This window comes from Xenopus laevis, chromosome 1L, assembly GCF_017654675.1.
Source record: "Xenopus laevis strain J_2021 chromosome 1L, Xenopus_laevis_v10.1, whole genome shotgun sequence".
NCBI lineage: Eukaryota > Metazoa > Chordata > Amphibia > Anura > Pipidae > Xenopus > Xenopus laevis.
Genome location: NC_054371.1, coordinates 117,512,861 through 117,540,630, shown reverse-complemented (window position 1 = coordinate 117,540,630; position 27,770 = coordinate 117,512,861). Strand labels below are relative to the sequence as shown.

Genomic DNA, 27,770 nt, shown 5'->3' with positions numbered 1-27,770 from the left:
GTTTTGAAGTCGAAGTTTTCTAAAGAGACAGTACATGGATTTTCGAGTGGTCAAATTTTTTCAAAGGTTTTTCAATTCGAATAGAAGTCGAATGCGATGGTCGAAGTACCAAAAAATTACTTCGAACTTTTTTAATTCGAAAATTCACTTTGACCTTTGATAAATCTGTCCCTAAGGGTTAGTTCACACAAGGAGATTCGGGATGATTTTGTCGCCTGGCGACTAATCACCTCGATTTCTGGGCGGCAATCTCCCTGAACTGCCTCCTAGTGTCTTCCCTTCCTCTATAAAGAAAAGTTGCCTGCGCTAAAGCACACGTGGCACATTGTTTTCCGAAGTAGCCTGAAGTTGCCTCACGAGGAAACTTCGGAAAACGCCGCGCCGCGAGTGCTTTAGTGCAGGCGACTTTTCATTATAGCGGATGGGAAGACACGAGGAGGCATTTCAGGGAGATTGTCGCCCAGAAGTCAAGTCGATTAGTCGCCAGGCGACAAAATCTCCCCGAATCTCCTCATGTGAACTAACCCTAAGGTAAAGACACACAGAGCTACTAGTAGCAGCCACTTGACACAGTTCCAAATACTCATAATTGGCTTTGCTAAAACAATACGGGGGTTATTTATCAAAGTCCAAATTTATCTCAATATCTTCTGCTACAAACTCCGATCAAATCAGCTCGGGTTTTTTTACGCTTATTTATTATTACATTTTCCCAAAAATGTACTTTGTGGGAAAAATCAGATTTTCGGGATTTTTTTCGGATTTTTCAATCCTCGGGGTTTAATAAATTACGAAAAATTTGTGATTATTTTAAAAGTCCAAAATTTTCATGATTTTTACATTCGAAGTTTAGTAAATAACCCATGTGTTTTAGCAGAGGCAATTCTCAGTATTGTCTATGGCAGGGTGTTTTTGTAGACACAATAATTAGTATAAACTTAGGAACAATAAAAAATATCTTGACATCTAGGCAATATTTACATGGTTACATAGTTAAGTTGGGCTGAAAAAATTCCAGCACACATGCATACACACACTCATACCAACCCATCCATACACTCACATAAACTATATATACCAATAGCTATACTGGATTTAGATTTAAGTATCACCATTTAGTATCATATCACCTGGGATGAACATTATTTGGTTTCAGAATCTTTTCTTTTTCCCTGTACTCATTGACCAACCCAACCACCTCTGATATTAAAGTTCCCACCCCTTCCTGCTTCAATGTTTTATATATATCTGGTAGCCAAGCAGCTACCAGCAGCCGAATTCTAATCCAGATTTGAGGTATAAATGTGGGTGCATGCTCAAAGTATATTATTACTTAATCAGTTGCATAGAGCCGCACTCCAAGTAGTTTGTGAATCAAATTGTTTTTATTAGCATATGTGTCCAACATTTCAGGGCCTTTTTCAAGGATAAATGCTTGCAAACTGTGATAACATATTTATACCATCACCCCTCAGTGTTTTTTGGCACCAAATATGACATCATACATTCCACACTGCCACATCATTGATTGTACATCAGGTATAAAATACAATCTCACCACTTGGTGTCACTGTTGTACAGTGGAAAAGATATCAGTCCATTTAGATACATTTTTCTGCCAAAAGTTCTGTGAAATGTATACAAATAAAAAAACTCAGTAACATTTGTAACAGTGTCATTCTATAATGTGAAAATAAAGCAACATTGTTAGTAAAAACAATAGAAAAGCCTTGTTTGTTATTTTCTTTCAATATTTGTATATTATATTTGAACACTGTGTCACAGGTTATCACCCATGCATTAACGCAATGGGAATTTCAATGCAAAAAACAATTAAGCACCAGTTGTCCGTTGGGGGCCACACAATCTAGTTCATTGATCCAATAAGCTTCCTTTCTTAGTAGGGCTTTATCATAGTCACCTCCACGTGTGCTTATAGAAATCTGCTCTATGGGCATGCATCAAAATGATGCTGGGCTGTGCTTGGCCTCTGCCCAATGTTTGGCCACGAGTTGTTGCGATATGTCCTGTTTTTTCTTTTTTTCTTTGTCATCTTTTTCAGGGTTAAGGGCTGCCCTGATACTGGACCTATGCATGCTCATACGCTCTTTGAATTGCCTAATGGTTTTCCCACAATATATTAATCCACAAGGGCATTTAATGATATAAATGACCATGGAAGTTGTACAGTCATTCTTTGTTTGACGGCATATTTTTTGCCTGTTTGGGGGTGGGTGAAACTGTCCCCTATGATTAGGCTGCTGCATTAAACACAGCCACTGCATTTATATACCCCGGGGTGCTGTGTCAAAAAATGTTGTTTTGGATTAGCCCTATATTTGTCAGTGGGGTCAGACGGACTTAGACTTTCTCTTAGGTTCCTGACTTGTCTGTAACTGAACACTTGAAAGCTTGGTGTGCCGGTCCATTTTGAAGACTAACGTATTTATTTTGACCATAGCACCCTCGATCAAAATTGGAGGAAGAGTGCGGGTACTTATCTGGACATTTATATATATAACATTTACGAGAATTGGAATTTCCACAGACAAATCACTATTGGAGTTCATACTTTCCAACAGCATTTATGTATGTAGAGCCGCTGTCCTGTTTTCTGAGGGACAGTCCCGGTTTGTTACTGAAATGTCCGCATTTCCCTTTGATCTCCTGCACTGACGATACATTGTTTCTAAAGCTTAATTAAATAAGAAGCTTTTGGCAGAGAGCCCATAATATGCCGCACCTGCACTTAGATACAATTGTAACTAATAAGATAAGCAGGTCTCTTGGGGAAACTGTGAGTTGCAGCTTAAAGGGCAATTTCACCTTTATTAGGAAAAACTGTAATAACACATAAAACTCCCAGAAATGTGTTCAAACTTTCCATAACCTGCCAAATTTTGTAAAATGTACATATTTAGGGGATGTGGCCATAAAATGGGCGTGGCCAAATACATGTCATCGCCCTACCCACAGCAGAACTTTTTTTTATATTTTTTTTAACCCTCATTACATTTTTCAAATGTTAGGAGGAATGCGTATCCTTAGATATGGGTTTGCAATTACAGGTATTAATGGTTTCCAGTCAATTTTAACAATATAATTTACAATATCGTTAAAATTGGTATAATTGTTTTATGGTTATTTATGAGTCCCTTCTCACCATAAGACTGAAACGTTTCTATATTTTCTCTCTCTCCATTATAGTTTTGCAAAAACAAGCACATTTACAATAATTGGGACTTCCACAGACAAGTTACTCTCCCTGGATATCAGGGACACTAAAAAGCACATCCATTTCTCTAAGTCAGGGGTCCCCAACCTTTTTTTACCCGTGAGCCACATTCAAATGTAAAAAGAGTTGGAGAGCAACACAAGCATAAAATAGTCCCTTGGGGTGCCAAATAAGGGCGGTGATTGGCTCTTTGGTTGCCCCTATGTGGACTGGCAGCCTACAAGAGGCTCTACTTGGTACTATACTTGGTAATTATTCAATTAAAACTTGCTTCCAAGCCTGGAATTCAAAAATAAGCTTCTGCTTTGAGGACACTGGGAGCAACATCCAAGGGGTTGGAGAGCAACATGTTGCTCGCGAGCTACTGGTTGGGGATCACTGCTCTAAGTTATAACTAGTGGGAAGCTGCCCTTTTCACACATGGCCACGCCAGAAACGCCTTGTCATTGGCCACGTGATACACTCGCTGCCTCACTACGCTTACGTGCAAGACGACTGTGATTCAAATTTTCTGCCCGCCCCTAGGGTCCTTGTTCAAGACCCTGTTTTCAGTATGTCTAATATTACGCCTGACAAAAATAATCACGATAACTATTAAACTATTAAAAAATATCCATTTGAACTCGCAGTGAACTGTAATCTATATTTTGTCGTCATTCTGCAACTTCATATTTCACCGCTGCCTCATGTACAATACGCAGAACTAAAAAGGTTTCCCCGCGGTATCAGGCGTTCTACGTAAACAGACTGTTTCGAATTCACAACGCCTGCTTGTGCTACAGGGCGCCAAAACAACTTGTCTGGAATTGGAGCCGCTGAAGAACTTGCTGTTATACCTGTGTGTAAGTGACTGTCATTACAATACGTGCGCGCGCTGGATATTGATATATATATAAGTGATAAGGTACGTTGTTTGTGATAGGATTTTATGTAATTGCAGTATGCATTGCAGCCCATCGGATTGATATACATACACGGACTGAACGTTATCATTGGATATATTTCATTCTATTACCAATGATAATGCTTATGTATAGTATTGCCTTTTGAGAGAGAGACGCAGATGATTCTGCTTTTTTTATTATTATTATTGTTGTTCATATTATTACAGCCAACCTATGTAATAACCATTGTACTGTCCCAGCTTCCTGACACAGCAGCGCATCTCTTATAGTCCCCTCCATCCCTCATGCCAGGCCTGGGAGTGGGGATCTCTAGCCCTAGAGATCTATTGTTGCATTTGATTGCTGCTAATCATAGACACATGTCTCTGAAAAGTGAATTCCCTGAGACTTTGGGGAGTAAACTGTACCCATTGTTATTGTTAAATTCTGCTAGACTATTAACATGGATTGTGTTGCAGTAATATGGAGAGGATAACAGACCTGAATCTTCTGTTGCAGACCCCAACAATGTTTGGTGGCAAGAAAGCTGGATCATGTCTATGTAATATATTAGTTGGAATATGACAAGATAGATACTTTTCCCTCAACCTTCATCTGTCCCTAAATATATTCAGGTTCACCTTTCCATTAACTTAGTATGTTATAGAATGGCTAATTCTAAGCATCTGTTCAATTATCCTTTATTTTTTTCATTGTTTTTGAATTATTTGCCGCCTTCTTCTGACTTCTTCAACTTTCACATGGAGGTCACTGACACCATCTAAAAAGCAAATGCTCTCTAAGGGGTATATTTATCAAAGAGTGAAGTTAGAGAAAGTGAAAGTTCATCCTTTGATAAATAAGCCTTTCGATATCCCATAGAAATGAATGGAGAGTGGCGGAATTTCACTCTAGAGGACTGTGGCGATCTCTATATTGATAAATATACCCCTATGGCTTCACATTTGTTATTACTACTTTTTATTACTTGTCAGGCCCTCTCCTATTCATATTCCAGTTTCTTATTCAAAACAGTGCATGGTTGCTGGGGTAATTTGGACCCTAGCAGCCAGGTTGTTGAAATGGCAAACTGGAGAGCTGCTGAATAAAAAGCTAAATAACTCAAAACCACAAATCATAAAAAATGAAAACCAACTGGAAATTGTCTCAGAATATCAATCTCTGCGTCATACTAAAAGTTAATTTCAAGGTGAACAACCCCTTTAGGGTAAGGTCACACTGGGAGATTTGGGGAGATTTAATCGCCCGGCAACTAATCGCCTCCTCTTTGGGACTACTAATGTCCCTGAACTGCTTCTGCCTGCTAGAATGTAAAATCGCCTGTGGCATGGCACTTGCAGCCCTTCGTTTTCCGAAGTTGTCCCACGAGGAAACTTCAGGCGACTTCGGAAAACGAAGTGCCGCAAGTGCCATGCCGCAGGCAATTTTTCTTTCTAACAGGAGTAAGCAGTTCGGAGAGATTAGTCGCCCCAAAGAAGAGGCGATTAGTCACTGGGCGACTAAATCTCCCCTAATTTCCCATTGTGTCCTTACCCTTAAAAGTGCATTACTGATAAGTGCTCCTTTATTAACATTTGTTTATTATGTTTTGGTGCCCATGAATTCCACCAGTGTATAAACAAGCAATTAAAAATAACAGAAGTAATTCCAAAAGCCTTTTTTTTTTTTTCAATTATACAACAGGAGTAAAGAAGATGCATGTCAAATCAATTATAATTGATGGCTTCAAATCCTATGCCCAGAGGACCGAGATCAATGGCTTTGACCCCTTGTTTAATGCTATCACTGGGTTGAATGGCAGTGGCAAGTCTAATATTCTGGATTCCATTTGTTTCCTTCTTGGCATTTCCAACCTGACACAGGTACATTTTATATTTTTCATGGTTTAACTGAGAAGTGGAAACGTTTGCAAAATTATTTAGTTCCTGTAGTATTTGTACACTCATCATAAGAATATATTGTTAGTTGTATTTTGTTTTCATTTATGTTTTTGCCATATTTTAAGGAAGGCTTGTGAGTTAAAGGGGACATACACCTTAAGTTTATTGTGTGTCTAATTTTATTACACAAAACTAAAAATTGAAGGTAGTATATTTTTTTGTATACAAAAAAATACAAAACTCAAAAAAAACCTGTTAAGCACTGCCTGTTTCCTTCATGTCCTATGTTTGGTCTGTGGCATAGTGCAAGGCTGCCGCCGGCCCTCGGAGCTTAATTAGCAGAGTACTGTTAGAACAGCTAACAGAGATCTGCTTCAAGTACAGCCAATAAGAGCAGAGGATGTGCCTTCCTTCTAAGCAGTTTTACATAAGTGACACTGCCTAACTGTGTACGTTCTATACCCCCTCTCTTATTTAGCTTTTAATCTATACTTTTGTTATGTGGGCTGGCTGCTCAGTGCACACCATTCACATTTAAAGGAATGTCTGTTTCTGGAGGCAAACACCAAAACAGGCCCAAAGCTCAGTTCAGCCTTTACACTGAGAAGAACAGTTCTCTGTGCAGCTGACTTTGTAAATGTTTTATCTAGGTAAAACAACTTCATGTTACTTATCAAACTATGACAACTCATTTTTTTGTAGTAGTAGGGGGGTACATTAATTAGAGAAAAAAAAATTGACTGTCTCCTTTAATGTTCATGTTTCCCATAGGTGAGAGCTTCCAATCTGCAAGATCTTGTGTATAAAAATGGACAGGCTGGGATTACCAAAGCCACAGTTTCTATTACTTTCGATAATTACGATAAAAAGCAGAGTCCTCTGGGATTTGAGGCACATGATGAAATTACTGTGACAAGACAGGTAAAGATCTCTATGCTAACCTCTTCCTGAGAAATGGCTTTGAAACATTGTAATTTGCCCATTATCCCTTGTACTACATTTTTGGCTAAATAATAACAATTAAATTGCTGTTAAAACCATCTCTGTAGCCTTTTGGCAGGCTAGATTAACTATCTTGTTAAGTTACAGCCTATGATAGATCCCCTCACACCCAATAGTGAGAGACTGAGGTACAAATAAAAGAGAGAGCCCAAACAGCAACTCAGAGTGAGACAATAAAATAAAAGCTGATTGCACACTCCCAAAAAGTTTTTTGAAACTTGAAAAAGCTTTCTTGATATCTGAAATCATATTTTAATATTCACTATCGCCTACTTAAACTCATAGTTTTCCCCTCCTCTACTGTTCCAAGAGCTACAAACAGTGCAGTATTCTTTCAGAGGAATATACTGGTAGTCTCAGAAAAAAAGTAAAGTTGCTGTGGAAAGTAGGTCTGCACATGACTTCTGTACCTAGTGGGGGGAAAAAAACTGATCGTTATGGTTGCCCTTTAAGGCAAGTGAAACTGTGCAGTTTGGCACTGGAATCGGTAGTTGCATGACTGCATAACTTTTTGCATTCAGGTTTAAAAAAGATTGAATGATACTGCACTTAGATCTTTCTGTGTGAACTACAATAAAACAATGTACTTTAACTCAGAGATGTTACTAGATTTTTAGTTTGTAACTGATCTGTTTGTAAATATTTTTGTATTATTTCCAGTGTTCTATATTGTGTTATTGAAACTTTACTTATTTCAAAGGTTGTCATTGGTGGAAGGAATAAATATCTTATCAACGGTGTAAATGCCAATAACACTCGTGTTCAGGATCTTTTCTGTTCAGTTGGGCTCAATGTAAACAATCCTCATTTTCTCATCATGCAGGTAATTTGTTTTCATTATTGCCCCTTGTACAGCATACTTTATGATGTTAAAATCACTGTATAAACTTGTGAAGACCAGATACATGTAATATCCAGCTGTAAATCCGTTTTGTAGATTTTTGTAAATCTTTTCATTATTGTCTCCGCAAGATGTTTTCATTTAGAGATGGTTTATATTGTCAACATTTCTACTTTATCTCCTGTAGGGTCGAATAACCAAAGTCTTGAATATGAAGCCACCTGAGGTACTGATATCATTTTGAGTTGAATAATTTTCTAGTTGATATACTTAGGGATACATTGCAAATACTGACTATTATATAATCTGTAAAATATCACCATCTTTTCTGACCTTATGGAGATATTGCTCCCCTCCAGATGAGGATGAGCTGCAATTCCCAGCATTGCTTTTCCAGTCTTGTGATGTTGGTGAGGTGCTTTGGGTTGTACTTCAACATAATCAGAATGGCTGATAATTTAATTCCCTGCCGTACAAACCACCCAGCAGAACGTTGTTTGCTGCATTGATCATGTTCCCCTACATAAGTACCTTGACAACATGTTGATCTTGCATGTAGGCTAATAGTGTGGCAGTTTTATTTTTCACTGTGGTGCTGCAAGTCATTGCACTGATGGAACAGCAGGGAAGAGAAAGTAATATACATGTACATCTTTGTTTTAACTAATGCACAGATTCTAGCTATGATTGAAGAAGCAGCTGGTACAAGGATGTATGAATGCAAGAAAATTGCTGCGCAAAAAACTATTGAGAAAAAGGAAGCCAAGCTCAAAGAGATTCAGACGGTAATGTATAATGTTCTGTTTTGTACAAGGACACCGATTATGTATATTTTGACTTCTTTATTTAAGGCTATGCCAGACAGAATCTTTTCTTAGCTTGTTAGCCTAAAACGTCTTCATGAAATAAGTTACTCCATCCATGCAATATGTTGCTGGACTGCTATGTATGTAATAGCATGCAATAAGCAATTCTCTGTTTTTATTTGTAGATTCTGGAGGAAGAGATTACCCCCACAATACATAAACTAAAAGAGGTAAGAAAACTGCTACAAATGAATGCTTTATCTACACAGACTTGTTACTACAAAATGTTTTCATATTTAATTTTAAGGGGTCCATAACCCCCCCCGATTCCTTTGTATGCATTGAAATCTTACACATTGAATTCATTGCTTCTCTGAAGGTGATAATGGTAAAGCACACAGTTTGTGCCTTGCTTAAGACTTTTTTATTTTCCAATTGTCTGGTTACATCTTTTGATCCCACACCCTCCCCCCCAATACCAATCATAAAGCCTATGTTACAGAACTATTCTCTGCTAGTGTTTTACTCCTGATCATGGCGCTCAATCTTTGTTGGTTGCGATCAAATTGTTTTAATCCAGATTCAAATAGCCAGCTTTGGCCTAGCAAGGCTGGTGAAGGTTGTGAACTGATGTAGGAAGTATGAACAGTTATGGAAATCTAGACACAGCAGCAGGAAGAAGTACCTCATACTCCTAAATTATGTAATGCCATGAAAATATCTTGGGTATTGCTTAGATATTGTCCTATACTAAGCAGAAATCAGTAGGAAAATGTAAGCATTCAGGCCTTCAATGGCAACTTTTTTCTTTTTATATTTTGTATGTGTAGTGGCCAGAGCATGCTGCACTTTAAGTAGGCCTGGGCCAATGATGATGGACCTTAACTTATCTGGATCCAGTAACAGTATGACATGGCATTTGTTGGTTGACAATTATTAGACTGGTAAACATTTGCTATTGAATTTGCACATTAAAAAGTGAAGTAACTGTTAATTATAAGATGCCCACAATGTTGCTTCCATAGGAAAGGTCTTCTTATTTGGAATACCAAAAGATCATGCGGGAGATTGAACACTTGAGCCGCCTCTATGTTGCCTATCAGTTTGTTTGTGCTGAGGAAACTAAAGTTCGATCTGCAGAAGAGTTAAAGGAAATGCAGGACTCTATTTTGAAACTTCAGGACACAATGGCAGAGAATGAGCGGAAAGTGAAAGAACTGGGAAAAGAAATTGCAGAGCTGGAGAAGATGAGAGATCAGGTATGGTCATTTTCAGTATGCATTTTTTTTTTTTTCTATTTATTTCGTAATCCATTATTCAAATTGCATTACATACAAAATAATAAGAACATTTCTTGTTTGCAAGATTGCTACACTTTCATTAAACTTTACATAATAACCATAACAAGTTGGTGTCTTACTAACAGCTGTTGTTCCTAGAGGGCAGTGTTGAAAGAAAACATAAAGGCAATACAAAAAAAGAGAACATCTCTGTATACATCTTGTACTATTGACAAAACGTTGTAGTGTACATATCTGAAATGACAGTTTTCCCTAATGCGTTTTTTCCTCACTACTTGTGAATGGTGAGAGCCTTGTTTTTTGTTCATTTATAATTTTATTTTACTTATATTTACTTTTCCTTTTAATATGTGGTGGCTACATACGATCAGGAGAGCCTACGTCAGGTTCTACATCAATTCATAAATCCCAAAACGTATTAAATTTTTCCGGGCAGCCTCTTCTCATGCATGTGAGCTTATACAAAGGTATAGATTTCTCAATTGGCTGTTCCCAGCTTTTCACTGTTGGCCCCATTCCAGATTTCCAATGTATGGCAATTGCTTTCTTTGCATACATACAGAGTATAGTTACCAGTGTACGTTGAGCACGACTTGGGGACATGTCTTCCAACTGGTTGAGTAGCAGTACACTGGGTTCCATCGGCAGTGGTCTATCTGTTTTCCCCCTTATTATCTGAGTTACCTCTTTCAAAAATATTTAAACTATTGGGCATTCCCAAGTCATGTGAAAGAATTCAGTTGGGAAGTGCTGACACCTGGGACATTCTTAACTTAGCAGTGGATTAATTTTGTGTAACCGTTGAGGGGTAAGGTAAGTTCGGTGTACATAATGTCATTTTCTCTTGCCTAATTGGGGGACACAGGCACCGTGGGGATGAAGATCCTGCAGCTGGAGATGGACACTATGTTGCAAAATAAGACTCCTCCTCCTGCTCTGGGCTTCATCCCCTGCCTCCTCCTACAATCCTCAGTTTCTTTTAGTGTCCTCAGAAGGAGACGACACACTTTTTTCAAGTCTAGTGGCTGGAGCACTGATCAGGGCCTCAGGTCTAAGATCACGCCACACCCAGGGGCCACTGATTTATTCAAGCGCCTCTCCAGCTGATCTTCATTGCCCTTTAGCCTTCCCGCTCTCCGGAGGTCTGCAGGCTGGCTCCTCATCCCCTACGCTGCTTTCCCGCTCTACGGAGGTCTGCATCAGCGGTTTACATCCACCTGGGTGTATAACGGTATAATAGCTCACATATACATATATATTTCACACCTGTGCATATATATATTTATATGTGTGTCTCTTATCCACAGGGGAAGTTATCCACAGGGCTCAGCTGGCTGTCTTTCTGTAGGTGAGTACCTATTTTTTATCTTACTCCCTAGTCAAGAGCCTGCTTGAATAGCTCCCTCTCTATCTGCGGCTCTTCTCTTACTCCGCTCTCTTTTTCCCTCATCTACCGCCATTTCCTGGTGGAACGCATGCGTTCCACCATCCTCCCCCTTTCCTATCCTCTGTTTTAGGAATGCGCGCCTTTTTTCCCCAGTGGAACGCACTTGCGTTCCATCCCCCTTCCTCCCTCCCCTTCTCTTCCGGTCACTCTCCCGCCAGGCGCACACGGATGCTAGCGGTTCCTGAGAGGAAGGCGCGCACTCTACTCCGGCTCTCCTCTGCTCAGGTAAAATCGTTCTGCGACTACGGAGATATGGCACATATATTCTCTACACATATTACTCTCTCTCTCAGCCCCTCTCTGTAAGCTCTCGCGCTCCTTCCTCATGCGCCTCTGCCTACCCTCCCTTCATGGGGGAACGTGCATATTCTCTTGCTTATAGAACGGATCTGTAACTCCTCTCCATGCCACCTTTTACCTGGATATTTTTTTATACATGTCTATCTATATATATATAGATATATATATATAGATATATATATATAGATATATATATATATATATAGATACATTATGCTATCTAAATAGTGTTTACACTCCATTTATTAGTACATAGAATGCTTATGCCTCTGCATATGGCTTGTGTTTGTGCTGGATTGGGCTGATGACTATGGCTGCTATTTACAGGGTAAATGGACCCCCAGGGCTCCCATCTTACTTCTGCTGTTTTCTCCACAGACCTTTCTTGCCTGGAGACTATCCCACAGCCATACCTCTGCTTCATCTAACGGAGGCCGATTCCCCTGCCTCATAATAAAAAAAAACAAACAAAAAAACAAAAAAAACAAAGGGGGTTTAAGTAATTGACTGGGATTTTTTCCCATTACTCCTGCCAGTTTCCCACGAAGGAGCAATATGGCTAACAAGGCAGATGAGCCCAGGACCTCTAAGTCCTCAGCTCAAGCTCACCCTCAGGTCTCTTTTTTTAGCCTGCTCAAATTGTAAAACTAAATTTTCTTCAGCCTCGGCTGACTCATTGTGTGGGGCCTGCAGAAACTCCGATTTACCACCCCTACCTCAGGCTAGTACTTCGGATCCAGATCTACTTAGGGCTATTTCCCTCTCACTCGCAGGCATTCAACATTTGGCCCGCATACCCGAGACCCTAGACAAAGTTCTGGAACACTTATCCCAACCTTCTCATTCTCAACTCCGCCTGGGGAAGAACAAACGCCCCCCCCCTTCCCCTCCGGACTCCCCTGGGGAACACCCCTCCCCTTCTGACGAGGAAGGCCAGGTCCTATCAGCCGAGGACTCCGATCAGGACCTCCCTGATCCCGACATAGACACTCCCAGAACTCAAGGGGAAGTGGAAGGACTTATCCAAGCTGTCCTGAACACGCTCAACATAGAGGATGACTCTCCCTCGATCGAGCCGGCAAAGAACATCTTTAAGCGACACAAGAAAAGTTCATGCCTATTCCCCGCATACGAACAGCTTGATGACATCATCAAGTCCCAATGGAAAAACCCTGATCACAGAGTGCAACTCTCCAAACGTTTCACGCAGACATACCCTTTTCCTAAGGAGTGCATTGATCTCTGGTCCTCCCCTCCTGCAGTCGATCCTCCGGTTTCCAGATTATCCAGAAATACCACCATTCCTGTCGCCGATGCGGCCGCTTTCAAAGATCCCATAGACAAGCGTCTGGAGGGGTTCTGCAAGTCCTCCTTCACCGCCTCTGGCTCGGCCTTCCGGCCCATCTTCGCTATCGCCTGGATGGCTAAGGCCATGGAAGTCTGGGTGGAACAGGCGGCACAACTCATAGGATCCGAAGATCCTACTACTGACAACATCCTTTCACAAATAGCTGACGCTACTACCTACATCGGAGACGCAGCACTCGATGCAGCAAGGTTGGTGGCTCAAGCTTCAGCCCACTCCGTAGCCGCTTGTGGCTAAAGTCCTGGTCTGCTGACCTAACCTCCAAACGCTCCCTAGTCAGCATCCCCTTTCAAGGTAAACTCCTCTTCGGGGCCGAACTGGATAAGATCATTTCTCAGGCGACTGGGGGAAAGAGCACGCTCCTCCCACAAACTAGACCCAAGAGACCCCCCTTCAAGAGGAGACCCTTTTTTCGTCCCTTCAAGCAAGGACAAAGGTCGAAGACGCAATCCGATAAGTCCAACTCCAACTTTCGCTCCCGATTTCAGGGCAAACAAAGACAGCCCTGGTCCTCTTCCAAGCCTACCTCCAAGCCCTCACAAGAAAAACCCCACACCGCATGAAGGTGTGCCCCCTCCCGAAGGGATTCCCTTAGGAGGCCGACTCAAATCCTTTCGAGAGGTTTGGCACAACAAGATTCGGGATCAGTGGGTCCTTCGGGTCGTTTCCCAAGGACTTTTGATAGTCTTTTCTCACACGCCCCCTCACCGATTTTTCGTATCCAGACTGCCGGCCAAGGCTCCCGACAGAACCAAATTCCTTTCCGTCATACAAGACCTGGCCAAGGAGGGCACCATTCAACCTGTCCCACCACACTCCAAGGGAAGGGGCTACTATTCCAACCTCTTCATGGTCCCCAAAAAGGACGGCTCCCTCAGACCCGTCCTAGACCTGAAGGACCTCAACCCCTTCGTCAAACGGTGCCATTTCAAAATGGAGTCAATACCATCAGTCCTTGCCTCCATGGAGGAGAACGAGTTCATGACAGTCATCGACATCAAGGACGCATATCTCCATATACCTATTCACCCAGCTCATCACGGCTTCCTCAGATTCTTCGTGGACGGGAATCATTGGCAGTTCGTGGCTCTGCCCTTCGGCCTCTCGTCAGCTCCACGCACCTTCACCAAAGTCATGGCGGCAGCATTGGAGGAACTCAGACTCAAAGGCATCCCTGTCATTCCCTATTTAGACGATCTACTCGTCAAGGGTCAGACCGCCTCTCTGGCTCATCTGCACACATCTCAAGTTCTCCAGACCCTGACATCTCTGGGCTGGACGATCAACTTCAACAAGTCGAACCTCCACCCGTCTCAATCAATACAATACCTCGGCCTGATCCTGGACTCCAGGCAGGGGAGAGCATTTCTACCGCAAGACAAGGTCCAGACCCTCCAGACTCGGATCAGATCCCTCATGGGATCCAACAAGGTTCCCCTTCGATCTGCAATGCAGACTTTGGGCACGATGGTGGCATCCTTCCCGGCCATCCCGTATGCTCAGTCCCACACCAGACCACTTCAACACACCATCCTTCTGCACCAGCGCAGGGACCGGGTCAACCTCGATCGCAAGATCTCCATTCCCAGTCGAGTACTCCTCTCTCTCCATTGGTGGCTTCACCCACTTCGAACGACGGGGGGAAAACCCTTTCCACCTCATCACTGGAAGATTCTCACCACGGATGCCAGTCTTCGAGGGTGGGGAGGCGTCATAGATCAAACCACAGTACAGGGTCTATGGACTCCGGAGGAACGGCGCCTGCCCATCAACCTTCTGGAGCTCAGGGCGATCCGCTACTCCCTGGAACGCACGGAGACAGTACTCCGGGGTCACCCTGTAAGAATCCAGTCCGACAACGTGACGGCCGTAGCCTACATAAATCATCAGGGAGGCACAAGAAGTCTTGCGGCTCTCAGGGAGGCTCGGGAGATTCTCACTTGGGCGGAGAACAACGTCCCCGCCATCTCGGCGGTCCACATACCCGGGGTGGACAATTGGTTGGCGGACTACCTGAGCAGACAAACAATCGACCACGGGGAATGGAGCCTCCACCACGAGGTGTTCCGACTCATTGTGGCAAGGTGGGGCCTCCCAGACATCGACCTCATGGCGTCCAGGGCCAACCGGCAGGTTCCGTCCTTCGTCTCCAGGAGCCTCGACCCCTTGGCTCACGCGGTGGACGCCCTAGTGATTCCGTGGAACTTCACCAGAGTTTACATCTTCCCCCCTCTGGCACTCCTACCAAAGGTGATCAAAAAGATAAAACGAGAAGGAACCCAGACTATCTTGGTGGCACCCTTCTGGCCACGCAGGGCCTGGTTCGCAGATCTCATCGCCATGGCCGCGGACAGTCCCTTCCGTCTTCCTCAACGGCCAGACCTCCTCACTCAGGGTCCGGTTGTCCACCTGAATTCTCATCTCTGGGCTTTAACGGTGTTGTTCCTGTTGGCGATCACGTCTGCTAGGAGAGTTTCGGAGCTTGCGGCTCTTTCCTGCAAATCGCCTTTCACAGTCCTTCACATGGACAAAGTGGTGCTTCGACCTACTCCAGACTTTTTGCCTAAGGTGGTATCTGCATTCCACTTGAACCAGGACATTGTTGTCCCTTCACTGTGCCCAAATCCCAAAGGCCCGATTGAGCACAAGCTCCACACTCTGGATGTTGTTCGAGCTGTTTCCTTCTATCTGAAAGCCACAGAGCATGTTCGTAGGACTGATGCGCTCTTCATTCTCCCTGATGGCCCCAAAAGGGGCACCAAGACGACTTTGGCCAAGTGGATCCGGTCTGTCATTTCCAGAGCTTACGCTGTCAAGGGCAAGGATCCTCCGATCAAGGTTAGGGCTCACTCCACTCGCTCTCTCAGCACTTCGTGGTCTTTCCGTCACCAAGCTTCAGCGGATCAGATCTGTAAGGCGGCCACATGGGCATCCCTTCATACCTTCACTCGCTTCTACAGGCTCCACACGCATGCTTCAGCCAATGCTGCTTTTGGGAGGAAGGTGCTCTGTGCTGCAGTTAGCTAGACTCCTACCATACAGTGTCCCACCCTTTTGGGAGCTTTGGGATGTCCCCACGGTGCCTGTGTCCCCCAATTAGGCAAGAGAGAGAGAGATTTTTGTACTTACCGTTAAATCTTTTTCTCTTGTCCTATATTGGGGGACACAGGCTTTCCCTCCCTATTCCGACACTGTTTTTTCACGGTTCACGTGACGTTTTTTCCATTACGTTGGTTATTCATTTTTTCTAATGTTTAGTTCAGAGGGTGTTATTTTTTGATTTCTCTTCTGTTTTGGGCTGCTTTGCTCCTTCTTCGGTTGAAACTGAGGATTGTAGGAGGAGGCAGGGGATGAAGCCCAGAGCAGGAGGAGGAGTCTTATTTTGCAACATAGTGTCCATCTCCAGCTGCAGGATCTTCATCCCCACGGTGCCTGTGTCCCCCAATATAGGACAAGAGAAAAAGATTTAACGGTAAGTACAAAAATCTCTCTTTATCTTTGCTACTTATTACACCTTCAAAAATGTTGTCGAAAATATCCTCCAAGACCTCAGTTGTGATCTTCTGAATGTTCTGTTGCCATGTGGCTTTCAGTTTTTTTTAATTTTAGTGCACCCTACTTTGGATAATTGCGCATAGAAATGTGAGAGGGGTTTAATTAATTCCACTTTGTGTGTTCCGGTTTCCAGGTAGAGCTTTTGTGCAATTTGCCAGGCCTTGACTGTTGTTTCATCAGAGGGGAGGCCTTTGTAGTGTAGGTGGTGCCTCTATGGTAGATTATTAAGCTCTTAAAATGACCCCAGTAATTGTGCCTCCAGAACTGTTGCTGCGTTTGTGTGGAATGATATTTCCCAGTTTTTGACCACTGTCATTTGTGATGCCAGATAATATAAAAATTGTAATTGGAAAGAAAAAAAAAATCTAACCCTTAAAGTTGCACCACCCCATCATAGAACCCAGTAACTCAGGACCTGCAGACCATCTACAACCCTGCACACCATCTACTGTTTCTCCCAATTGATTGGTGGTGCTCCCTTATTTGTGTTTAATTATAATATAAAATAGGTTGGGTGCTGCAAAGCCGCCTTGATTAGTTGGTAGTTGCAGGGTATTAAAGGCTAACCTAGGAGTGGCCCCAGCCCAACACAGAGTTAACATGTGGCTTTTAAGTTTTGCGAAACACTGTACCAATAGCTGGGACTGTTTAAAGATGTAAGTTAACTTGGGTACAATCATCAAATTTCATTTAAATAAGTTTATCCTTCCTAGCAGGGTTAGTGGCAAATTGGCCCACATTTCTCTTTTGGTCTCTTAACATGGACTGTATGTTAAGTTTCTGTAACTTGGTCAGGTCGGCGTGTATCCATATATCCAAGTATTTGAAGAAATCCACCCATACAAGGTCTTAGGTTTGGTAGAGAACAGTGGTAGGGTGGGGATCAATTGGCAAAAGCACTGATTTTGACAAATTTATCTTCAGTCCGTTGAGTACATTGTAAGGGTGTTAATTATGTTCAGTGCATGTGTGACTTTGTGTTGCTGGTTAAATAGGTATAGGAGGGTATCATCTGCATACATGCTTATAACCTCCTTCATGGCCCCCAACTTTAAGCCCTCTCTGGTGAGGATCTAATACGGCAGGCCATGGGTTCCATGGCTATTGCAAATAGTAATGGTGATGGACATTCCTGTTTTGTGCCCCTAGTAACTTTAAAAGTGTCTAATATGTTTGTATTAGTGCGGATCCTGGCTACCGGGAAGGTGGTACAGTGCTTTAGCCCACTTAGCAAATGTGGGGTCTATCCCCACCCTTTTTGTGATGGCCCAAAGGTACTCCCATTCCACTGAATGCTAAATGCTTTTTTTGTTACCCAGTGAGGCTACCATCCTTGTCCCTGAATTGTCATGAGTTGTGGCAATGTTATTGAATAGTCTACTTACAATTTAACTAGGTTTGTTGCATATGTCAAATGCTTTAATTGCAGGTAGTTGGAGAAGCTCTTCGGTGTACATGTACAAGTTCAGCCTAACTTACTATGTATGGTTATATCTGTGGTGCATCCTGGCATAAAACCAGCTTGATCCGGGGAAATAATATTGGAGGGGCGCTACTCGCATAACCAATACCTTCGCATCTGCTTTAATAAGGGAAATCGGTCTGAATGAGGAGCATTCAAGAGGGTCTTTCTCTTGTTTTTGGATCAAAAGTATTAGAGCTTCCCTCACAGAGATTGGCAGAGGCTTCAGTATGCATCTTTAATGTGAAGTCACATGGTACTCGTACTGTTTGATGAAAGCATTTTAGCAATATAGCAAGTACCAATATAGCTATAAATAGGTGGGTTTATGCTTTGAACATATAGATTTTGTTTTTCAATAAAGCCTATAATCTAAAATACTTCTCCTTGCAGGACATTGCTAATGGTGTATATATTCTGTTAATGCATCAGTTTTTGTGTTGACTGTTTCATACTATTCACATACACTTGAGTTGTACAAGATGGCTGGTACGTTGCGGTAGTTCAATGTTGCGTTTTAACAGGAAATAACTACAGTTCTCAACATGTACAACAAGACTAGTCTATGTTGTATGGCAGTGGTAGGGATTTTAAATAGTTATTATATGAAGTTCTACTCTAAAGAACCAGTAAATTCTGGATCAAAAGTAAGGCATGCCAAAATGAACCTGTACTCCTATATAAAAAAACACAAGCAATGCAGAAGGACAGCACTTGCAACACTTGCTGGGACCTTCGTCAGGAATCAGACATGTATGTTTGTATGTGTATGTCTTTCTTACCCTTGATGTTAGTGATACAACCATTAATATACAGGAACTCGTTTACTGTACAGCAGGGATTAAGGAGGATTTCTAAGTGGCAAATGCTTTTATTGCAGGAAGTTGGAGGGGCCCTTAGGTCTCTGGAAGAAGCACTTTCTGAGGCCCAGAGAGCAGACACCAAAGTTCAAAGTGCATTGGATCTTAAAAAGCAGAACATGAAAGCTGAAGAGAAGAAACGCAAAGAGTTGGTTAAAAGTATGGAGGAGGTGAGCTGTCTGTCCTATTTACATTATTAAAGGTGAACTGTTGACCTTTTTACAGATTTCAACTGGTCTAACTAGTATTCCAAAATGAGTCATCAATTTGCGATGTAAAGTTTTAGGAGTAGGGTGTTATGTTGGGGAAGCACTAATAACCCATTTATAGCTCAAACTATAAAAAAAACTTTCTGAATATGTATTACGCATCTACTGCAGTTCAGTGGTTTAAACATAGCCGTATGTAATGTGGGCTCAAACCTCCTCTGAGATTGTCCAATGTGCATCCCTCAGCACTCACAGCCAGAATATCATTATTCAGTGAGATTCATCCCCACTAGTGTAATTTGAGCATAGGAAGATTACCTTCTGATATTGCACTGTAAAAATGTCAGAAGGGCATACATAGAGCTGTATAGTTATTAGGTGCTAGAACAATGCAACAAAAAAAACTAGCACCTGGGTGTACACTATTATTCACCGAGCAGCTGATCCTGGAGATCCTAAATTGGGGGGGGCAGAGCAAGTATTTGTGGAGAGTATTCCTTTAGAAATGTCTCCCTGATATTATGGGACTATTATTAAACGCTTCATATTAAGTAAGAATATGTTAGGATTTGTAATACAGCAACATTCAGGTCTGTGTTGCATTTATTTGCCCTCTTCTTGTACGCAAAAATATATTGTGAAGTTTTGTAGCCTTCTAAGGCTACCTTAAGTGAATTTTAATATCATAAATGTATTAGCTGGGCTTAATGGACATTGATTGTATGTAAATAAATGTACTTAATGGTTGTTAACAGGATGCCAAAGTTTTGACAGCTAAAGAAAAGGAGGTAAAGAAAATCACAGATGGTCTGAGCTCTCTGCAAGAAGCAAGTCAGAAAGATGTAGAGGCTTTCACTAGTGCCCAGCAACATTTCAATGCTGTATCCGCTGGCCTGTCAAGTAATGAAGATGGTGAAGAGGCGACACTTGCTGGGCAAATGATGGCTTGCAAGAATGAGACGAGCAAAGCTGAGACAGAGGCTAAGCAGGTAGGGTTTTTTAAACTTAAATACCAGTTGCTTATGGGCTTTTGTTAATTTAAAACAAATAAACATGGGGCTACCCTAACCAAACCAAGAGTATATTGTTATAATTCTTGCTTATTAAGTGCAACTTGTGTGTGAACAAGTAGCTATTGACTGGAGGTGGTGTGGGTTATTTAGTGATACCAAGGGAGTTGTTTTTTTTTTTGTTTTTCTTTTGCAAGCCATTGCTATATGCTATACACTTTTTTAGGCTCAAATGAAGTTGAAACATGCTCAGCAAGAACTTAAGACCAAACAGGCAGAAGTCAAAAAGATGGACGGCGGTTACAAGAAAGATAATGAGGCCTTTGAAGCTGTAAAGAAGAGCAAAGAGAAATTAGAAGTGGAAATGAAAAAACTTAATTATGAAGGTCTGTATGTTTTGCTCCTAACAAAGTTCTGCTTTCTCAGTCTTTTATTTTTCACGTGTTAAAGGAAACTGCCACTTGACTTTTTCCCCACACATCGTTGAGTTGTATCAGGGCAGAAGTGATGCCACTGTGCTTAATTTGAGCTTTTACTTGCATTTACTCTGCTTTTTGGAGGCTACCCAGCAAGTTCAACTAAGTCACTATTCAAGTACCTTTATTTCGTGGCCCATAATAGGGTGGTGCATGGGCTGTGAGTGGCTATGCAGCATCTTTCATATGTCTGCTGTAGCATAATGCAATGGCAAAGCATTAAACTGATTCTGTCATGATTTTTATGATGTCGTTTTTATTTCTAAATTACACAGTTTGCAAATAATTCACTCTACCATTTAAAATGTCATTTCTGAACCAGCAAGTGTGTTATTTTTTTTTAGTTGTAATATTGTTGTCTAGGCAGCCATCTCAGGGCATTTTGCCTGGTCATGTGCTTTCAGAAAGAGCCAGCACTTTAGGATGGAACTGCTTTCTGTCAGGCTGTTGTTTCTCCTACTCAATGTAACTAAATGTGATGCAGTGGGACCTGTTCTTAGATCTACCAGGCAGCTGTTATCTTGTGTTAGGGAGCTGTTATCTGGTTACCTTCCCATTGTTCTATTGTTAGGCTGCTGGGGGAAAAGGGAGAGGGGGGATATCACTCCAACCTGTAGCTATATAAATTAAAGTTTACAATATTTGTCTCCCTTATTTTCACCTCGAGAGACCTTTTACAAGAGAGCAAAGACATGGGCCTTCCTTAATGGCAATGTGTAAAAAATAACATTTTAGGAGGACTATGACTTGGTGGTGTGCCGTTATGGTCAAGGGTAAAAAGGTATAAAGGTTCTTCAGGCTATAATAAAAATTCTGCTGATCTTTTTATAGATGGAAGAGAGGAGCAGCTTTTGGAAAAACGGAGGGGTCTCAGTCGAGATGTAAATCGACTTAGAGAAGCTTATGAGTCTCTTATGGCACGTTTCCCTAACCTTCAGTTTGAATACAAGTAAGTCATTGGGGAATAAAGTGGGGGGGACTTTACTATAAGAAAGTATGAGTAAGATCCATGTGTATTACAATCACGTGCTTTGCTAAAACTGTGTTGACCATTATAAATATGTCTAGAATGCAGTTTGATTTTTACATTTTATTTATAGTAATTCCTATCATGAGCCAAGTACAGCATTAAGAAACATGGCACAAAAAATAAAAATTTGTTAAGAAACCACAGGTCTACAGTATAAAAGTGGGTTCCCGTCTGAATTTAACCTTGGCTTGTGCTTTACTTTTTGGGCAAGCAAATCTAAGTTTCTCCTAGCTCCTACCCTTGAACAGGTGTTTAATGCCCATCTCTTCCTTATTTTATGATGTGAGGTGTGAGCAAGTTACATAGTTAAAGGGATTCTGTCATCATTTTAAGATATATTTTTTATTTCTAAATTACACTGTTTACACTGCAAATAATTCATTCTATAATAAAATAAGGTGAGTTGAAGAAAGTCCATCAAGCTCAACCCCTCCAAATGAAACCCAGTGTCCATACATAACACTCTCACACCGACCGCTCCATACAGTCACATAAACTATATATACAAATATCTATACTAATTATAGATTTTAGTACTCCAAGCCATTCTTCTTTATTGCATTTATTTTTGTGGGCTGTGTAAAATATTAGTATTTCTCTGTCGTCTTAGGGGGACACAGGGACGATGGGGTTAAGCTCCATCCTCCAGGAGGCAGGACACTTAAATAAAAATTAAAGGGGGCGTGCCCTATTGGGCTTAACCCTGCACACTGTGCTCTAGCCTTCAGTTTTTTAAGTGTCCTGCTACCAGGAGGTTGGACTACGCACTCTATCTAGGAATATATGATTCTACGGTCAGCCCTGTCTGACACCTGGGGTGATACTAAGAGCAGGGTTACCTGTCTCTTCTACAGTAAGCCCCCAACATGGAGTAGCACACCGGGGTCAAATCCTAGCCTTGAAGGCTATAACGACCATCCAGACGTTGCCTGCGCCTCACTGGAGGGTAGAGGGTCTGGCCGGTGGTAGCCCTTAGTAATTATGGGCAGAGGGCTCCAGCGGTGCTATTCTGCTGCAGAATTCCCTCCCTCCTAACCCACCTCCGAAGAGTTTTCCCCTGGTTGCGGGTTAAACCTCACTTCAGGTGACGGAGGACCAACATTTCTGTCTCCTCCCTTCCTCGGAATAGCGCTCAATTGGTCCCTCAGTGCCGGCTATTACCTCTCCTGGATGGCTTCCTGCATCATGCCGGTCAGTAACCGAATGCGCTGCGAGCATTCATATCGCCAGGAGAGGAGGCAGAGGTGAGCGTCTTCATTCAGGAGGGACTTAGAGTCCCGCGCCATTATGCATTGCCGCGCGCCGCTGGAACGCATATGCGTTCCATCGGCCATTTTGAAATAATAGCGGCGCAGAGCGGCTGCTTCCTGCATAATTACCGGTCGGTAACCGAATGCGCTGCTAGCATTCATATCGCCAGGAGGCTGAGGTGAGGTCCTGTACTCTGGAGGGTCTGAGAGTCCGGCGCCATTTGCATTGCCGCACGCGCTGCTGGAACACAAATGCGTTCCAGCGGCCATTTTGTAATACTAGCGGTGCACATCGGCTGCGAGCTGCATGGTGGTGTTTTGGCTATGCAGCTACTGCCACAAAGATACCGAGCACGTTCTGGCGGTGCAAAAAGGTCAAATCCGCAGTGCCTAAGGCTCTCCTGTACCAGCATCAGTTATTCAACTCATGCATGCATGATCACCAGCAGGGGCCCACAAATGACAGCAGGTAGGCCAGTGGGCTACAGCTAAGCCGGGGGAGGAGAGAGAGTACCCCCCACAGCACGGGTGGTTTATTGCATGTGCGGTGCTGTTCAGTGGGGCAAGGGGCCAAATCTGCTTCAGATAACAACCCCAGTCCAGTAGCAGTACCAATCAAGGTATGCCACTAAAGACTATAAACAGGAACCGGGAGGCAGCTATGTTGTATCACCATAAGATTCTTTTGGCAAGTCACCTCCCTAATTCCTTAGCATCACGACAAGGATTGCCTGTTTTTGCTGTAAATTTAGGAAAAGACTGGCAGTCATTAGTCATCGGGTAGCACATGAACTAACCCTAGGATGACTTCACTGTAATTATCAGTCAGGTCAATTCCTGACTGGGCATTTTCCCTGTGGGGGAAAAACTTTCACCTTCCAATAATTCTGGTAGGGAAGTATAAATTCATGATGCGAGTAAGGAAAGAGAGAGTCAATATGAAATTGACGGAATCAGGAAGGTGTGTTTGAGATTCTAAGTCTCTCATAAACAGTCTACTGCAAGAGGAATGTAATGCTCCTGAGAGAAAATTCCGAGCTAAAATGAAGTTGTAATATCCATTTCCAAAGGAACTGGTAGGCAAGTAGCCAGATCCCTTGGCAATACGAAGGCTCGGTATAGATAATCCGGAATCTAGACTGTCAAAATTACCACGTGCCAATAACTAAAGGCGGCAGCATCAGGGACCCGGCAGTTAAACGGTAAAAATGCTGTTAAGAGCAAATTATCTTCGTGTCAGCACTACAACTATGTCTGGCATCTGCTGGGTGTCCATAGCCATTCAAACCTGGATCGATAATGAAGGATTTCTGAGAAGGGAGTACTGAGAAGTGATCTGTAAGCCACTCAGGAAACAGCAGATGCATTGATTTATCTATGTGTTGCCTCCTTAGATACTTCTCAAAAATGGCCCGCATTTGGTTCTGTCTGTTGCTGTGGGAAGAACCTGTGCATCAAAAACTGCTCAAGCAGACCCCCGTTCAAAGACATCTGTCATTTTCAGTCCTAGGGCAATGGTTATGTGGAGAAGAACTTGCAAAAATCATTGCTCAATTTACAGGCGAACTACCCTCCTGGCCCAACCTAGATCCAGATTTCCAGGATCGGCTAAGCGTCAAAATTGTTGTGGCCAAGGTGCATTCAAGTACTCAGAGAACAAGACTACTTCACGACGGGGCATCTCCTTCAAAATCGGGGGAAGAGATATGGGGCAAGTTACTTCGATAACAACCGACCATCTAGAAGGTCGAAGCCTTCATTCCTTGGTTGCATGAGTCAACAAAGGGTGACAGAAGGATAACTCCTAGACGTCACATCCCTAAACCCCACCCCCTCCCGGAAGTTCATTTGCCAGGAGGGCCATCGCACCCCAACACCCCCTCTTTAAACTTATTGCCAGGATGGAGCAGTCTAGAACTATTGTACAGGTACCACAGCCGAAGAAATCTGGTGGTGTAAAACCAACGCTTCATAGTTCCCAACTGTGGTTTGGCTTCAAACAATTCAATTGTTTGAAGCCAAATTCAAAGCTCATGCGTTCCAAAATGGAAACCCTACAATAACTGATTCAATGCAACTAATGATGTCAGTAGACATCCAGGGGGTTTATCTGCACGTTCCCATATGGCCACCTCACCAGAGGTATATTCGATTTTCCTCGCGAATCGCCACTACCGGTTGGTAGCACTACAGTTTTGACTCTCTTCGTATTCTGATGGCAGGATCTGCAGAAACCTTGCGACTGCAGGGGAGTTCTGTCACCCACACCTGGACGATCTTTACTCAAGACCAGGTCGGAAGACAAGGCCAGGAAGGCTCGGGATCCGAACCATGCTGATACTTCAGGAAGTCCAGTGGGCTATCAAGCAGTAAAGAATCCAACTTACAACCCAGCTCCCAGATACCATGTCCACAACACATTTACACAGTCGCTATGTTTCCCATGGGACAAACAGGACAGGGTCAGAGGTCAAATCGTTTTCACTGTTTTTCCATTCAGAGACCAACAAGTCTCTTCGTAATGAGAGAGCTGGGGCCAATGGTCTTGACCACAGAAGCGGTTCCATTCGCATAGATACACTTGCGTCCTCTTCAGACAAAATGAATCACCATGAAAAAGGGGATCCTCTGTCCAGAATCATCAACCTGTTTCTACTAGGACGGCTCTCCAGTAATGGTTACAGCCAAACAACCTAACCATAGGGCAGTCTTGGGAGACTTCAAATGGAATGTGATACCCACATGTGCCAGTCTGCAAGACCGGAATGCAATATAGAGCAACCTGTCCGCGCAGACGAGCTCATGCTGACAATCAATACCTTGCCGTTACGAGCTGTTAAACTAGCACTAAACATATGGGCACATCGGTTACAAGCAAAACTGGTGTATGTCTACAGCGAAGACGTCACCATTGTAGCCTACATAAATTCACAAGGAGAAACGGGCAGCAGAGAAGCACTAGCAGCAGTGGACAAAGCCTGAGCTTGGGTGGAAGAAAGCTTGTAAGACTATCAGCTATACACATGCTACGAATGCCTGACATTGTAGCAAACTTCCTCAGACAAAACCAGGTATATCCAGGTGAAGCGGTGCTTTACCCAGAAGCATTCACGGAACCTGCGAATCTCTGGGGACAGCCTCAGATATATCTAACGGGTTTCAATGCCAACAGACGACTTCCAGGATTCTCACTGGCTGCCTAGACACATTGGCATCTAGATTGGATGCCATGACACTTCGAGGGGGAGTTTGATCCAACGCAATCCTCCCTCTTCTCACTATACTACCTCGGGTCCGCTAGAAAATCAGACCGTTATCTCCACGGCATTAGTAGTAGTTCTATACAGGCTCCAGACACAACGTGTTGCGGATTGCAGTACGGGCCTAGGTACAACCTATCTGACGAGAGGGCAGTACTGAATTTCCTGTGGCAAGGTCCAATGTACCTCACTCCGGGTCTATTCGCCTTGACGGGATGTCTGCGTACAGCTGGTGAAGACAAGGGCAAGCAGAAGAATTCATATATGCAATACTCATGGCACTCAAATCTACTTCTCGAGAGCCTATTACAAGATGTAGCACTTGTACATTAACTGATGTGAAGAGGCTGACTTGTCCTTCCTGGAACTCCACATTCCAAGGGTATCATTATTTTTGCAGCGGAGTTTACAGCTAGCTCTCTAAGGTTACGGGTATCTATCTCACCAGCCTCTGTTAGCGGTGAAAGATGCATTGTGCATTTCTGCAAGGAGTAGCACTTGTAGCTCGGTCCTTTTTCGCCCACCTGCCACAGGTTAGGATCTTATCTCGTACCTAAGTCTTACTGGACCCAGCATTTGAATATCTGAACTCAATCTTTGTAAATGGCTCATCTGCAAGGTGGCATTTTTGATGACATTTCATCAACCAGGAGAGTGTCTGAGCTGAGGGCACCGTTCCATAATCCAGCTTCTCCGGTTCACAAAGATAAAGCAAATAGTACGTACAGTTCCTTCATTCTTCCATCTCATATTAATCAGGAGATTTTAGTGCCATCGCTGCGCCCAACTTCTACAAACAACGAAATCCGAGTACTCCGGGGATACAGGAAACGGTTACGTTCTTCCGCAATTCGCTCTCTCTTCTTGCCAGCGGGACCTCGAAGAGGTCAGGCAACTTCCATGATTCCTTTGCCAAGTACATCCGATTATCGCTTATCAGACATATTTTCGAACTAAGGTCTCTACTAGAAGGTATCCGAGCCCATTTAAGCAGTGGGATCTTCTTGGGCGTGATACATTCTGACCCACTGGGCCACAGCTACAAGGCAGCTGCCTGGTTGTACATACCTGCAAGATTACAGACTCAACACTCCCTCCTCAGCCCAGGCTTCCCTCGGTCAAGAGTGTTACAGTCTACCTTTCACTATTGGGTCTATTTAAGCTCGTTCCCACCCTGCGGTTCTGGGACTGCTTTGTTAAGTCCCCATCGTCCCTGTGTCCCCCTAAGACGACAGAGAAAACAGGATTTTTGATACTCACCGTTAAATCCGTTTCTCTGTAGTCAAAGGGGGACACAGGGCTTCCCGCCCATTAGAACGAGCTTAACCATTGTTCGTTCCAGGATAGTTCCTGGTTTACCTCGGCTTATGGTTACTGTTCTTATTGTTCTGGTTGCAAAGTCTTTGGGACAAACTGAAGGCTAGAGCACAGTGTGCAGGGTTAAGCCCAATAGGGCACGCCCCCTTTAATTTTTATTTAAGTGTCCTGCCTCCTGGAGGATGGAGCTTAACCCCATCGTCCCTGTGTCCCCCTTTGACTACAGAGAAACGGATTTAACGGTGAGTATCAAAAATC

General features: G+C 43.0%; 2 protein-coding genes across 3 annotated transcripts in view; both read left to right on the top strand.

The window, feature by feature from the left end:
• Positions 1-3,966: 3,966 nt before the first annotated feature.
• smc2.L (structural maintenance of chromosomes 2 L homeolog) overlaps positions 3,967-27,770 on the top strand; it is a 35,495-nt gene continuing 11,691 nt past the window's right edge. Inside the window, exons 1-12 of one of the 2 annotated variants that reach the window (XM_018231781.2) lie at positions 3,967-4,139; positions 5,824-6,002; positions 6,792-6,941; positions 7,723-7,845; positions 8,051-8,089; positions 8,538-8,648; positions 8,855-8,899; positions 9,695-9,928; positions 18,981-19,130; positions 19,925-20,158; positions 20,406-20,565; positions 21,487-21,604. In XM_018231781.2, the coding sequence (XP_018087270.1) occupies positions 5,835-6,002; positions 6,792-6,941; positions 7,723-7,845; positions 8,051-8,089; positions 8,538-8,648; positions 8,855-8,899; positions 9,695-9,928; positions 18,981-19,130; positions 19,925-20,158; positions 20,406-20,565; positions 21,487-21,604 (1,532 nt within the window). In that variant the 5' untranslated portion in view covers positions 3,967-4,139; positions 5,824-5,834. 2 annotated transcript variants of the gene reach the window in all.
• On the top strand, positions 9,972-13,783 carry LOC121393604. The gene is made up of 2 exons (XM_041562564.1): positions 9,972-11,318; positions 12,096-13,783. The coding sequence occupies exon 2, from the start codon at positions 12,289-12,291 to the stop codon at positions 13,318-13,320; it is 1,032 nt and encodes a 343-aa protein (XP_041418498.1). The 5' UTR covers positions 9,972-11,318; positions 12,096-12,288; the 3' UTR covers positions 13,321-13,783.

Coding starts and splice junctions, on each gene's coding strand:
- LOC121393604 (XM_041562564.1), top strand. CDS start 12,289: ATGAGCCCAGGACCTCTAAGTCCTCAGCTCAAGCTCACCCTCAGGTCT.